Raw genomic sequence first — 16,224 nt, forward strand, 5'->3', positions numbered from 1 at the left:
ATATGATAGTTGGATTGAAAAACAGAAATGTGCTGAAGATACTACTCTAAGGCTGATCACAGCGGAGGGAGCAAGAGCAAATTTGTTCCCTCCTCGTTTCCCACGCCCTCTCTGTCTACAGTGCCAAACAGTACATCTACAGTGTCAAACAGTGTATTTGCTCCTTCATTTGTTCCCTCCACTGTGGACGGTCTAACTACACTTTTCTGAGATCACATTAAAATACCTTTGCGTATAGGTTGGCTCTGTGTATTCCCTGAAAAGTGGAAAGTATCCCATTCCGGAAGACTAAGACCAGACTAAACGTTGTCATTAATTAAAGAAAAAGAAAACTAAACGTGGAAAGGCGTAAACAATCGTCAGTGTCATTAATTAAAGAAAAAGAAAGCGATACTTACTTCTCTGGCCTCATCGCTCATGGCTCATTGAGTCGGAGAGCCGCCTACTACTGGTCAATCTTCTTGTCTCTGCGCTCCTCCGCCGAAACCACCATGCCGCACACCCACGCCGCCGCCGTCGTGGATCGGCTACTACGCCGTCTCGCCGTCGACGCTCGCCGACTAGAGCTGCCCCCCCATATAGACGATGACATGGCGCATGTGGGCCGAACTCTGTCGAGGTTGCAAGATGTGCTGGTTAGCCTGGAGGTTCGTCCCGAGGCGCAGGAGTGGATAGGGGATATCAAGCAGGTCGCGTACGATGCGGAGGATCTGCTGGATGAATTTGAAGACCACAGTAGCACCCAAGCTCAGACGAGCGGCTGCTTTGCTGAGGTTTTTAGTTCGATATCCCTTGCCAATGCATTTGCTTTGATTCACTCTTTCCATTTGGGAGTTTTTTTCCCATTATATAGAGATGAATTTTGTATAAATTCTAGTGCGAATTACCAGGGGATGTTTGCTTCATTCCAAATCTTGTCATTAGTAACTCAAGCTAGGTAAGTTTTGACCTTTTGACATTTTAGGTCACATGGCAACTTTATGAATTGAGAGTGCATATCCGGTAAAATGCGCCGAATATTGCAAATGTGTGCAAAATTGTTGTGGAATTTTTAAAAGTTTCTTTGAAAGTACAACTGATATGGGAGGCCATGTTCTGTACTACTACCTCCACAAAGCATTAAAAGAAAACTTTGTTGATACGAAATCTGTCTTTATTTTTCTATCGCTTGAGTTAACTCAAGCTTGATCTCAAAAATGAAAGGGGATACATTGACCACGGTTCAAAAAGGCGGAGTTAGGCGGGCGCCTAGGCGCGACTAGGCTCTAGGCGAGGGGTTCCCGCCTGGCCTATGGGGGTAGGCGGACCCCTAGGCAGCGCCAGCTCGTCGGCGCCGGTGAGGGAGGAGGCAGAGGGAGGAGAAGGAGGCGGGGATGAGCGCCGGCGGAGGAGGAGAAAGCAGGGGACGGGCGGCGGCCGAGGTATGGACGGGCGGCGGCAGCGGCGGAGGAGTAGGAGGAGGAGGTAGGGGCAGGCGCGGAGGAGGAGGAGGAAGGCCGGCAGCAGAGGCGCGGAGGAGGCAGCGGCGGCGGCGTCGGGAACGAGCGGAGGCAGGGGCGTCGGGAAGACCGGAAGGGGAACGAGAGGAGAGGGGAGGGGATAAGGTGGGCTGTTGGGCTGCTGGGCCGGATGGGCCGGAGGAGAGGGGAGGGGATAAGGTGGGCTGTTGGGCTGCTGGGTTGTTGGGCTGCTTTGATTGGCTTATTTTTTAACTCAAGGCTTAATTGTCCTCTGTTTTTCTTTTTTTTAGAGGTATATGATGTATATGACAAGGTATACGCATGTATATGGCACCGCCTAGCAAACCGCCTTGAAACGCCTAGGCTCGCTTAGGCTCGCCTAGGCTCTAGGCGGTGGGTCACTGCCTAGAAACCGCCTAGCGCCTTTTTGAACATTGACATTGACACAACATGGCCTCTCCTGTTTCTAATAATTTATCAGGAAATTTTTTGCAAAAATAATTATTGCAAAGTTTTCAAGATCGTTACTCGATATGATTTTCATGCATATACAAGCACAATATTTGGAGTTTCACCAGCTTTACATATATCTACTAATTGGTTTGCACTTTGCAGTCCAAATTCTTGTCAAACACTGTCAATGTCAATTTTTCCCTGAACATGAAGCATAAAACCTTATTAAGCTAAGGATAATTGGCTTTCATAGGATCTGGATCAAGTCTGCTCTATCCACACGAGTGCCTCACTTTATGCTAAGCATATTAACTTAATGACATGACAAATTTATCATCTGAACTTAAATTCAGGCTAATGTATTGTGCATTACTGCAACAATTTGGTTCCACTTCAGAAGTTTAGTAATTCTATTTAAAATTTGTTAGTTATTACTAGAAACTAATTATCTTTGTTTTTGTTTGGAATAAATATACAGGCAGCAGCATGTTGTCATGCATGTCCATTTCTCCTGCATAGTCCTAGCGCAAATAGAATGAAAGCAATTAGAAGAAGATTGGACTTTTCAGCAAAAGATTCCATAGTTTTCAGTCTAATGCAGTACTCTTGTCCTAATGATGAGAAATTCGATAATAGAGTATTTGATACAGCTGCAATCGTTGGAAGAGATAATGACAAAGCAAAGATAAAGGACATGCTCTTGCAAGGTAATGCAGACAAATTCTCAGTCATTGCTATTGTTGGCATGGTGGGGTTGGGGAAAACAACTCTTGCTAGATTGATTTTCCTTGACCAGGAAGAACGGTGGAATTTCGATTGTCGTATATGGATATGCTTAAATAGGAAACTGGACCTGAAAAAGGTTGCTCGTGATATAATCTTGGAATGTAATCATAGAGAAGGAAATCTCCTAGATGTTCATACAGATTTTGAGATCCAGGGAAACTTGCAGTTGCTAAAGAATTCTTTGCAACAGGCACTTCATGGAAAACGATGTCTACTTGTCTTGGATGACCTTTCTAGCACCAATAAAAGCCAATTGGATGAATTGAAGGAAATGCTGAAGGCTACGAATGAGTGCATCAAGGTTTTAGTGACCACCTCAAGTAAAATAACTGCAGAGCTAGTGCACACCATTCCACCATACAAGTTGCGTCCTTTGTCTGAAGATGACAGTTGGACAATATTTTCTCAGAAGGCTTTTGGGAATTTGGATGGTAATAATGCAAACCTTACAGAAGTTGGGAAGGAAATAATGAAAAGGTGTGAGGGAATACCATTATTAACTCATTCTCTTGGTTCAATTGTACAAAATCAAGTCACAAATGTGTGGTTAGCTGCAAGGGATGAAGAAATTTGGAAACTAGAAAGAAGACTTGCCACTAAAGTAGAATTGTTTTCACCATTATATCGAATATACTATGACTTCTCCTCAACAATTAAATTGTGCATTCTATATTTATCCATATTTCCTAAAGGATCTGCTATAGATAAGGAAAAACTTATTCGTCAGTGGATTGCACTTGAGATTATTGGATCAAAACATGACTCCTTGCCTCCTTACGTGCATGGGGATATGTGCATTCAAGACCTTTTGTCAACATATTTTCTCCAAGTTGAGAATATGCACTCAGTAAGTCATTACATACTTGTTAGCTTGGTAGTATTACTCTTCATGTTTGGACTATGCCTTTAGGCCTTTAACCAATAACAAATTAAGTTGCATATTTAATTATTTAACTGCTAATTCCATTCTCTTGTAAATCTTTCACATTACAAAAATTTATTGAACAACAAATACATAATAATAGTATAATTCCAATAATCTACTTTTGTATTTATAGAATACATGGCCTATGATCCATTGTGAGGAGGTATAGTACTTTAGTTTCTCATATACATTAAGTTCATTATGAAACATATGTAGAACAACCTGCTATTAAATTTTGTAGGGTTTGTTGAGTTTAGGTAACAAATAAATATTTTATTTATACTTTGTGGAAATCACCAGAAATAGGATGAGAAGTATGGAAATAGTATGAGCATGAACAATTAGAAATTTGAAACAAACATCTTAGAAAATAATGCAACTACAAGGAAGTCATGTGATATGTTGCCGAGCGTCTAATAGCCAAATCAGCACTGTGTGGTGTGTGTGGGTGTGTTCATAAGGGTTCTTACCCCATTTTGCTTTGATATAATGATACGAAGTTCTCCTGCCTGTTCGAGAAAAAAAAAGTCACATGACATCTAGTGCTTAAATTTATTAATGTGCTATTTATTTTCAGGTTTATGGCATGTATGACGGAATAGTTCCTACATCACTCTATATTCATAACTTCATCCACGAATTTACAAGACATGTTGCTTGCGATGATATTATAATTTTGGATGGCAGTGAAATGCAAAAGTACAGTGGAAAAAGGCAAGCCTTCCAGTATGCACTGTTGACATGTTACAGAGGGCAATCAACAATTCCCCTTTTACTGCTGACCAGGACAAAGGCACTACATCTCAGGAGCTCTGAGGCTATAACGATCCATAGTGAAGCATTTGAATTACTGAAGCACTTGCGTGTTTTGAATCTTAGTGGATGTTACATTGGAGAATTGCCAGCCTCTATTGGTCATTTAAAGCATCTAAAATATCTTGATGTTTCTGGCGTACAGATTCAAACATTACCTTCCTCAATGAGTAGGTTGACAAATCTTGAGGTACTGGATCTATCAAAAACTTTTCTCAAGGAATTACCCTCTTTCATTGGTAATTTCCAAAATCTAATATATTTAAACATGCACGGCTGTAATAAACTTCAAAATCTGCCTTCATCCCTTGGTCATCTACAAAGACTGCAGAATCTTCGGTTGTCATGCTGCAACATTGCTGCACTACCTGACTCCATGTGCAACCTTCATGATCTTCGAAGTTTGGATATATCTAAATGCACTGAGCTGCTACACTTACCTCCTTTATTTGGTAACTTAATGAACTTGGAGGATCTAAGCCTATCTAGTTGTTTCAACCTTAAACAGTTACCATTATCTTTTGGTAACCTTTATTTTCTCAGGTTCCTGAACCTATCAAGCTGCTATGAACTTCAGCAGTTACCTGAGTCTTTTACTAACCTCGAGAAACTAGAAGTTCTTATACTCCGAAGATGTTGCAGGCTTCAAAATCTCCCTCCCTCCTTTGCAACAATTAAGTATCTTAGAATTTTGGATCTGGCTGACTGTGAAGCAGTTCATGTAAGTACTGAGATGTTAACAACAAGTCTGGAATATCTGAACCTACAACGGTGTCTAAATCTGCAGACTCAGCCATACCACTTTGAAAACTTCAATAAGTTGAAGTTTCTGAATCTTTCCCAGTGCCTCCCTACCACTGAATGCCTGAAATCTGTAAGTTACTTGTTCAACTTAGAATATCTAAACCTATCAGGAAATTTCCTTGACATACCTATTTCTTTCTCAAGGCTTCAGAAGCTGCACACATTGGACCTCACTGATTGTGCTCCAATAAATCAATCCTCTAATGTACATCAAATATGGCCAGATATAATAGGCAAAATTACAGGGCTCAGATTTGTGCTGACAAAAGATCCAGTGTTAGTGGCCTCTACTCCAGAACCTATCAGGTGCTCTGTTGGCTATGATGAACAATCACTCATAAATACTGATGAGCTTGTTATTACTGACACCACAGGGGATTCCAGAGGCCTCAGTATTGCTAACAGGTTGAACCTGCAGAATCAACTGGAGCTTCGTTTCCTTAAGCTGGAGTGGGCTCTTACATCTCAGTCAGCTGCAGATGAATTAATTGAATATGTAAATGAAGAGGAAGTGCTGGAAAAATTCCAACCAAATCAGACTTTAGAGCAATTTGAGCTAGTTAGATATATGGGTTGTGCATTTCCTACATGGATGATGAACAATCTGGTGACTTCACTCCCATACCTTGTCACTCTTCGTTTGTTTCACCTGCATAACTGCACTGCTCTTCCTCCACTTGGCTGCCTAAGAAATTTGCGCTACTTGCATATTAAAGATATGCCCAATCTCATACACCTAGAAATGGGTCTTTCTGGGGGGCCAGAATCCTTCAGGAAATTAACTCACCTCAAATTGGAAACACTGAATTTAAAAGAGCTGCCAATACTGTTGTCTGCCAACAAGGAGAATCCCTGTTTCATGTTTCCCGCTCTTGAAGAATTATCCATTCTATTTTGCTCTAATCTTATCTTCAAACCATCTCTGCCAAAGTGTGTGAAATACGAAATAAAAGAAAGTAACATGGTTCTGCAATGTGGAGAACCCCTGGGTCCATTGTCATCTCCATCACCGGCAAAATTTGAGATAAGTGGGTGCAGAATACCTTCCGATTGGTTGCAGTGGTTTAAATCCATGCAGACTATTGTGAAGGTAGTAATGGACGGTGAAGCACTTACATCTTTAAGGCTCCTAGAGATAGAAGGCACTCAAGAACCATCTGGTAGTACGATTCCAAATGAAAGTGTAAGTTCATCTTGGATGACAATGCCACGTGAATTGACCACTTGTCGTCCTATTTACTTTGGCAACATATCTATCTTTTCTTTTCTGTCCAATAAAGAACACTTATCTCTTGTCAACTATAGGACGGTGCCACTAAATATACTGGTATTGACAGCTCAAGAATAGTGAAACCTTCTCCGAAGTGTAGCACCGCTTCCGAACACTCAGGTTAGCACAATAGCACATAATTTTTTCCACATTAGATTGAATTGGAAACCTCTCCACTTTTAAGGAAAATGATTGGAGTTTTTGTTGTTAGTTATTTTATCTAAGTAAGTTAATATATTTGGATTTTTTCATGCACACAATTGCTATCTGGTGGTTAGAAATTACTTGAATTTGTTCTTGAAAGAGAGTGGTCTAGGAATCCAACACTAGAAAAATATAGTTCAAAAGGGCCTAAAAGTCCCTTGTTATATCACTACATCCAAGAATGTGGAGCTAAACTGTCAACTACTACCACATGGTAGGGTACAAAAGTCGATGGTTCAGTATCGTTTTTCCATGTACAATTTGCTACTTAAAACTGATAATGTGTGTTGCCACGTTTGTGACTTCAAGCATCAATAGGATAGTTTCTGTGCTTTGCGTGTCCATTATGGAAATAAAATTAAAAGAAAAACTGCTATACCTACGTTATATAAGCCGTATGGACCACCTCGACATGGACTAGGGCATTGCATGCTTGTCAAACAGGATGGAAAACCCAGTCTATGCATCTAGAGGACCTTGTTTTTACATCTTATTAACATTACATCTCAATTACTTAGTTTACAATAAAGAAACATGACCAAAAAGTAAGCTTCAAGGGGTGAGAATGATTGACCTGACACTATGCTTGTGAATCTGGTTAAGTGTGTGTTAATATTAGTGTAAAAGAATATTAATTGGAAGTTTTATGTTATACTGCATCAGAAATTATTGAGGGGTAAAATAAGTTTGTAGAATCAGTTCTAATTAAATTCATTAGTTCATCAACCTTTTGTATTATTAGAGGTCCTAGGCTATACTTCCAGCTACTACAATGGAATAACAAGCATTCCATTCTACACTAATGATGTTGAATCTCCTATATCAATGAATTATGCATCTAGTAGTATACTTTTGTTTACAAAAATGAATGCTTACAATTAAGATTTTAATGCAGATATGTAATAATATTTTAAATAAAATATATAAATTTATCTAAACTGTAATATAATAGACCTACATAAGACCACCAATTTTGTGCTCTTTCGCTTTGTATACAGGCTGTTTCGTGATCGTGCGAGGCATTGATTGTTCGAGTTCCGATTGGGACTTCGATTGACTTGTCCGGGTTCCGATTAGGATTCTGATTGACGGACCAAGGAATTATTGCTTGTTATAGAAATATAGTAGAGAAATTGTAATTAGCATAATTTACTCTCATGGAGTATGAATATTATTGAAAATATATTTATTTTAAAATATATAGGGGTACTTTTGGTAATTTTTTCTCATAATTGCATATGTTGGTAATTTAGATGTAAATTAGGGGGTTACTTTATATTATCTTTCATAATGGCAAATGTGGATAATTTAGATAAATATTAGGGATTATTTTATATTACTTTTGTAGTGGTAGTGGTGGGTAATTTAGATATAAATTTAAGGTTCACTTTTCTACTGTTATAATGCAGCAGTGGGTAACTTTATAGAACAATAATTGAGGTCGAATGTTTTTAACTTCTATGAGAATTTTTAGGATCATCCTTTTGATAACAACAATATGGGCTTGTATTGGTGGTATGTTGACTTTAGGTATGCAGAAAGACCATCTACTTCATGTTAATCAATTTTTTAAGTTGCAAAGCATTAGATTTCATAGGCTCTCGACTAATCTTTAACTGTACCCTCACTTTCTAATCCAATACTCCAAGTGCCATTTCTATTTAGAATGTCAAAAAGCAAACTTGAAATAAAATTTAGTATGAGATATAATTAGTGACACACGATGAACATTTTTCAATATCCTGCCTTATCAGTTTACTTTTTCAGTGGATCCTATTTCGTCCTCTAAGCTAAGCATGCCATCCAAGGAGATCCCATCAACTTTAGGCATGCTGGAGAAGTCAGAAATGTTTGCACAAATACGTGGAGATGGATCTTTAAACTTAAGCCTTGAGCAGGTTCGAAAGGTTACTCGGAATTTTTCATCTTTATTAAAGTTAGGTGAAGGAGGAATCTGGACAGTCTACAGGGCAGTATTACCTGATAACCAGATTGTTACCATCCGAAGAGCTAAACAGGTTGTTCCAAATTCTCTTATTTTCTTTCTCTGTGTCCTTGCTTATCAATTGGTTATTCATCAACGTCATATTAGTCATCCATGTGCTTGGTTTTTCTGACAAGATAATTCTTGTTGGGCTACTTTTTTACTACAATTATTAATTGAACTGTTATTACAATGAATTGAGGTAATCTCCAATCTCCACAGAGATAAAGGTAACCTGTTTGCATTGTATGAGTTCTGGTTAAAACGGCCAGGAACTGAAGGACAAGCTAAAGAGTACAAACCAGTACATTTACCACAGGGTTATAATTGATCAACCTGATTGAACCAGTACATTTCAGTATATTTAATGTAAATACTGCATAATATGCACTTGAACTAGCTAGTAATTACAGACTGTATAATCTGTTGCCAGGGTCACATGAAAGAGGCAAGACATCTCATGAAAGTGAGTCTCCTTACAGAAATTAATCACCAGAGTCTGGTGAGGTTCCTAGGTTTTATTGATGAAGGAAATGAATGTATTAGGATTACAGAGTATGTTCCGAATGGCACTCTTAGACAACACCTACACGGTATGTAAAGTTTTGTAACTTGTTCCTTTTTATGGGATAGTTTGAATTACATCAATTATTTCTTAAAACATATCTGCAGATCAACATAAGAGAATTCTGGATTTTAATCAACGGATAGTGATTGCCCTTGATGTTGCAATTGCATTGACTTACCTTCATTTATCTTGTGGTAAGAATGCTGTATTCATTGCTTGAACTATTTTTTTGGGTGAAATATGTGCTTGCTTGAATGTTGGTTCACTATGCTTTCATGAATTTGCACAGTTCTCATATTTTACAAATACTAATCATAGCATGAACCAAATGGAACAAAGGTATCTCATAGGAACATCTATTGCAATTTTCTCTTCATTACTAATTACAATTTGATATGGAAATCTGTTAGAGTATATTTGGCAGTATAGGAAATATCTCAAGGAGGCTTCCTTCCCTCCAAGTGTTGTACCCCTATATATTCGCCCTCTAGACTCAATGCAATACAATCCACGATTCATATACAATCTATCCTTCTTATATGGTATCACGAGTCTAGGTTTCTGAAAGCTAGTAGGGCTCAGAATAATTGATTGATTAGGTTGCAAAGCACATGTACAAGATATATAGGCAAGGATGTTCTAGGGTTTATGGAAACAATACCAATCAACGGAGATCCTTGCCCAAGGATGTCCTAGGGTTTATGGAAACAATACCAATCAATGGAGATCCTTGCCTAATCTAATACTTGACCTAGAAGTCATCCCGGGAGGGGCCGGCACATGGCACATAGGCCCGTGTGGCCAGCAGGGCTAGGAGCCATACAGCCCAAAGGGCCAGCTGAACCATGCTACCCATGTTATCTAACACGCCCCCGCAGTCTGATCGTCGGTAGCGCAAACGTTCAAGATGGACCTGAACTCCCTGAACACTGAGGACGGAAGGCCCTTGGTGAAGATGTTGGCGTACCGTTACGATGTAGGAACATGCATGACGCGTACATCACCAATAGCAACGTGCTCTCAGACGAAGAAAAGATCAATCTCAATGTGCTTGGTGCGCTGATGATGAATGGGGTTGGAGGACATGTAGACAATGCTGATGTTGTTGCAGTAGACCAACGAAGCATGCTGAGGCGGAGCATGGAACTCGAGAAGAAGCTGTCGCAGCCAGGTGACTTCAACAATGCCATTAGCCACAATGCGATACTCGGCTTTGGCACTAGATCTGGAAACCGTGTTCTGCCGCTTCGACGACCAGGAAACTAAGTTGTCCCCGAGAAACATAGCATAACCCGATGTGGATTTGTGAGTATCTGGACAACCTGGCCAGTCAGCATCGGAGTATACAATCAGCTCACTCTGCGAAGACGGACGAAGGAGAAGGCCCAGGTGTAGAGTCCCTCTGATGTAGCGAAGGATAGTAGGATACGCTTCAAAGTGGCTAGGTGTGGCTCACGAGGATCATGCATGCGCAAGCAAACATGCTGAACTGAATAAGAAATATCCGGCCTGGTGAAAGTGAGGTAGTGAAGAGCACTCGCAAGACTCCAAAAATCTGAAGCATCCTAAATAAGTGGACCATCAGCCGCCAATTTGGGGTTGGTGTCCACAATAGTAGAGCACGGATTGCACCCAGCCATACCAGCATGGTCCAGAATATCCAGCATGTACTGCCACTGATAGAGGAATAAACTAGAGCCATAGCGCTATACGTGCATACCTAGGAAGTGATGAAGCTCGCCAGGATCCTTCATAGAGAACTGCTGCAAACCCTGAATGGTGCACTGGAGAAGATGCTGTGAGGACAATGTCATCAACGTAAAGGAGCAAGTAGAAGGTGTCGACTGTAGCCGAATAGAGAGGTGTCTGACTTGGCCTTGACAAATCCCAGATTGAGTAGATATGCAGAAAAGCGACTGTACCAAGCACAAGGAGCCTGTTTCAACCCGTAGAGAGATCTATTAAGGCGACAGACAAAATTTGGGTCAGGCTGAGTGTAGTAGATAGCCTCAGACAGGATCACGTGAAGGAATGCATTCTTGACATCAAGTTGATGAATAGACCATCCACGAGAGAGATCCAGGGGCAGTAATGTGCGAATTGTAGCCGGCTTCACAGCTGGGCTGAAAGTCAAGATAGTCTCAGACAGGATCCCGTGAAGGAATGTATTCTTCACTTCAAGTTGATGAATAGACCATCCACGAGAGAGATCCAGGGGCAGTAATGTGCGAACTGTAGCCGGCTTCACAGCTGGGCTGAAAGTCTCAGCAAAATTCATGCCTGGCCGCTGAGAGAAACCGCAAAGAACCCACCAACCCTTATAGTGCTCGCTAAGAGAAACCGCAAAGAACCCACCAACCCTTGTAGTGCTCAAGAGAAACATTAGACATGAACTTGTGCTTGAAGATCCACTTCCTAGAGACGACAGGGCGCTACGGAAGGTCTTTGGGATGGGCGACAAGGGCATAGCATGGTACAGTGTCGGAAGATGAAAACCATGCTTGGCCCTATGTCATCATGGGGTGTTAGAGTGTGCAGCGGAATTCGGTCCAACCCTCTATACCCATGAGCTAGCGTCGTACCAGGCCTTAGGTCCACCGGAGCCCAATCAACCAAGGCCTCAAGCCCAACTCAATCCAAAAGACTAGCCTAATGGGTGAGGACTGCCCCCACCTTATATATTGGGCTCCCCACCATCAATTTTCGATGTGGGACTAAATCTAACAGTCTATCCCGTTACACATCAGGCCCAACTCTTCCATCACATACAACCCATGCAATCTTCCGGAAGACGTTCTCCAGACCCCGAGTCACTCTCCAGCCACACACAACCCGTGCGACCTTCCGGAGACGTTCACAGGCTCTCCCGTCACCATGTGACCCCGGAGATATTCCTGATTTCCCGACCTTCAGCTTGGATACCACTTGTTAGAGTGTGCAGTGGAATCCGGTCCAGCTCGCTATACCCACGAGTTGGCGTCCTACCAGGCCTCAGGTCCAACAGAGCCCAACCAACCAAAAGCCTTAGGCCTAACTCAACCCAAAGGACTAGTCTGATGGGTGAGGACTGCCCTATCTTATATATTGGGCCCCTACCATCAATTTCCGATGTGGGATTATATCTAACATGGGGTGCTGGTTCACGACAGGTGGAACTGGAATGGCAGCTTCGGGAGAGCCGGAGGACCGGCTGCTAGAGCAGACAGGGAGCGCCGAGTGTAGACGTAGCGGAGCTCGCGGGTCAGCACCAGAGGTCGGCAGTCGGTCGTTGGAGAGCCAGTCAGAGCCGGCTACGGACTAGCAGAAGTTGGTTGGGGGCCGGTCGCAGCTGGTTGCCGAGGGCCAGCCGGTGCACCAGCGGTGGTCGGCTGTGCAGCAGTGGGGGCCGGGGGGCTTTTTGGTGGCATAGCCGTGCCTGGGAGGAGGGGTGCTGCACTTGGCATCGGGCTGGTCGCACTTGGAAGAGGCCCGGCCTGGCGCAGGCATGCCATTAGAGGCCACAAGCGGCTATGCAGAGGCAAGAGGAGCGCCGTTGGGGGGTCCTGCAGGGTGTAAAAAATGTGTCGATCCTATGGGGGCCAGCAGATGATTAGTGAAATCATCCAGAAAATCAAAATACACCTGGTTGGATGAAGGGTGATGCTCAGTGAAGGGAAACACCATCTCATCAAACGTGACATGGTGCAAGATGATGGCGGTGTTAGAGATAAGATCAAGGCAGCAGCATCCCTTGTGGTGAGTAGTATAGCCAAGGAAAATGCAAAGAGTGGAGCGAGGTGCGAGTTTATGGCTAGCTGTGGCGGAAAGGTTGGGGGTAACACTTGCACCCAAAGACGTTCCTTAACCGTATGACGGAAGGATGCCATGAAGGGCGAAATGTGGTGTGCCGAACTGGAGCGTCTTAGTGGGCAAGATGTTGAAGAGATAAGTGGCCGTGGTGAGAGCTTCATCCCAATAGGAGGACGACATGTTGGCCTGAAATAGGAGTGAGCGAACAACATTATTATTGGTGCGAATAATGGGGAGCTAGGCTGGTGGAGTGGGCTAGCAAGCCACGACCCATGGGGGAAACGGTGCGCGTGTGGGGCCAGGGTTCAGGGGGGTTTCTCGATCGGGGTCATATGGTCCCTTCTTAATGCAATGGAGTGGGGGTGGTTCTTCCCCCACCGGTCGAGCTTTTTTTCTTTCCTTTCTCAATAAAGTAAGAAAACGCTATAGAGTCCAAATATAATACTCGGAACTCGTGAAAAGATTGTCTAGAAGCTTCCGAAAATTGGACTTTGCTCTAAGAAAATTGAGAATAAATGCCAGCATAATCTAGAAGATTCTCAGAAGGTCTAGAAGATGGATAAGAGTATTTGAAAAGATACTCACATCCCAAAATTGAATATTTAGGGGTGTGACTACAGGCTCTTGTAAAAGAAGGAAGTACTTAATTATGGAAATTTCGCTACCTTGTGTGTGCTATCCTCAGATGGAGGGATATTTGGAAGCCTTTTAGTGAGGCACCAGTCTTACGCTGTTGTTCTTTCTATTCTGAGGGGATCGTAGAGGGCTGAACTTTGGTTCACCCTTTCTGCGTCTTCATCTCTATATGGCATGATGTCATGGGTTGGTGTTCATCGGTTAATCTCAGAAGTTCACAGGTGCAATTTGTTCCACATGAAGATCGGACCGCAATGTTGCGCTTGCACATCAGTTTGCTACCTTTGAGACCAACAATTTGATTTACAAGACATATAGGTAGATATGGAATTTTGGAACATTATGAAAAGAAAAGGAAATGTTCATTTTCTTTCACCTCCCACTTTCCTGAATAAAATCAAACTAATACATCAAATTAACAGAAGATGAGAACATTCTGAATCCCAATAGCATTACATGACTGTATTAGATGATCTATTTTATATATTTTCTACAGTGATTTCTGTCATATGATCCTGTGATATGTGTTGCGGGCATGAATGTGTTGCCAGCATTCAAAGACCATGTTAGAAAATTATTCTCACTATAAAAGAGAACAAAATAGAATAGGAGAAGCCAATAATGGACGCAAATTTGTGATGCGAGTTGTTGGACAGAACTATTTGTTATGGATAACATAAATAAGCTGGTGAAGTATTTATATTATGTGTTTTATGGCTTCTAATTTGTATGTGCTTATTAACAGGGCAAGCTGTAATCTGTTACAATTTGAAGACATCAAACATTCTACTGACAGAGAGCTACAGAGCAAAAGTATGCTGTTCTATACTGTCAGAAAGTGGTTACGTTATGCCAGCTAGTGGGGCAGTAGGCTACAGTGATCCAGAGTACTTACGGACATTTGAGCTCACTGCTAAATCTGATGTGTACTCTTTTGGAATAATACTCTTAGAAATCCTATCTTCTCACGGGCCGCAAGATTGGAATGTATTGATGAACCACCAGAATAGCTCCAGTTGGACAATGGAACGTGTTGTACAATGGGTAAGTTTCAAGCCTGATCAAATTGCTGTGAAGTATTGGTTGTTGAGAATAATTTTAGTAGTGTAGTTGGCCTTGGGCCATGAAAATGTGGAATGCTGCTCCACTCTATGTTCTTAATTCTGTATGCTCGCAGGCTCTCGAGAAATTTTATGACGACCTCATGAACGAGGTACTGGATTACCGTATGGAGGACCGTGTGGCCGGAGAAGTGCTTAGAGACTGGCTTAGCTTGGCATTAAGTTGCGTGGCTCCACGTGGCAATGATCGCCCAAGCATAGAAGTGGTCGGGGAGCGTCTATGGAAAATATGGAAAGACCATCGAAGAAACATAGGAGAGACGCACGAGTACCAAGGAAGTTGGGAAGAGTTCGTTGAACAAGAGGGAATTCTGAGGCATCAAAAGTCTGCGCCCAAGAGAATTTGGGGCCCTTCGGCAGCAGAGGAGGAATGGTCTGGGTATATTAAGCAGATTGAATTGGTCCAACAAGGTTACTCACGATCTGCTTCATTCGACGATATGACAGTATCTCCTCGGTAGAAAGTTTCAGTTTGATTAGAAGGTATAACATGTGTGGATTAGAAGGTAACTAGCTAGGTGCACCCTTTTTTTAGATAAAGGAATATTGAACAATATCCTAGCCTTTATATCAAGTGATATATCCGGCCCTTATTACAAACTTTGAGAGATAAACATGAAGCAAATTACAAGCCACAAAGCATATTACTAAACTGCCACCCGTTCCGCGCAAAGATGTCCATCGCCGTCACTTCCAAGGCGCGGTATGCATCTGCGATCAAGCCTCTGTCCTCCTTCTTTTGCAAAATCGCCCATGTCCTGGTAAGATAAGTGGCCCTGAAAAGGATCAGGAGAACAGTTTGTTTTTGAGTATTATGAAAAACTACATTATTTATGGATAACCAAATTGACGAGAGAAGCGCACATAAGTCCGTGAACATAACTTTTTCCTTTTCCCACATGAAACCCTGCAGTCATGACCCGAATAAGTGCACAATATTATTAGGTTTTGTAAGACCGAAGGTGATAAAAATTATCCTCAAAAGTAACCTAGCCATATGACACCCGAAGAAGAGATGTACAATTGTTTCATTATTTATGCAAAAATAATATTGTTTGCTCCTCTTTCAATTGGGCTTGGCTAAATTATCCTTTGTTAGGATAACCACACGGTGGAGTAGCCAAATAAATATTTTTACTTTCAAAGGAATTTTCAATTTCCACACGGGTTGGTTTGTATGTAGAATTCGAACATCTAATAGAGCTGAGTACATAGAATGAAGTGAAAATTGGCCGCTTTTGTGAAGTTGCTAGATTTCAATATCCTTATTATCTCTCAGCTGAATGTTAGCAACGCGATATCCCAAATCCATCCAGTCCCTTAGGTTATTTCCCGTAAGGTGTCCCTTAAACGAGACATTCAAAGGGTCTCCATTAAATACAGTATGAACTGTAGCATGTTTGGACCAGCA

General features: G+C 41.8%; 1 protein-coding gene across 2 annotated transcripts; it reads left to right on the forward strand.

Moving 5' to 3' along the window:
• The first annotated feature begins 376 nt into the window (after positions 1 to 376).
• LOC120660393 (disease resistance protein RPV1-like) lies at positions 377 to 15,471 on the forward strand. 2 transcript variants are annotated; one of them, XM_039938909.1, is made up of 10 exons: positions 441 to 773; positions 2,392 to 2,620; positions 2,890 to 3,546; positions 4,202 to 6,424; positions 6,547 to 6,631; positions 8,483 to 8,733; positions 9,133 to 9,292; positions 9,372 to 9,461; positions 14,438 to 14,736; positions 14,870 to 15,471. In XM_039938909.1, the coding sequence occupies exons 3-10, from the start codon at positions 2,971 to 2,973 to the stop codon at positions 15,272 to 15,274; spliced, it is 4,089 nt and encodes a 1,362-aa protein (XP_039794843.1). In that variant the 5' UTR covers positions 441 to 773; positions 2,392 to 2,620; positions 2,890 to 2,970; the 3' UTR covers positions 15,275 to 15,471. The 2 variants fall into 2 exon arrangements, with proteins under 2 accessions (XP_039794842.1, XP_039794843.1); XM_039938908.1 differs by having other exon boundaries at positions 377 to 773; positions 2,392 to 3,546.
• The last annotated feature ends 753 nt before the right edge of the window (positions 15,472 to 16,224 follow it).

Source organism: Panicum virgatum, chromosome 2N (genome assembly GCF_016808335.1).
Source record: "Panicum virgatum strain AP13 chromosome 2N, P.virgatum_v5, whole genome shotgun sequence".
In the NCBI taxonomy this organism is placed as follows: domain Eukaryota; kingdom Viridiplantae; phylum Streptophyta; class Magnoliopsida; order Poales; family Poaceae; genus Panicum; species Panicum virgatum.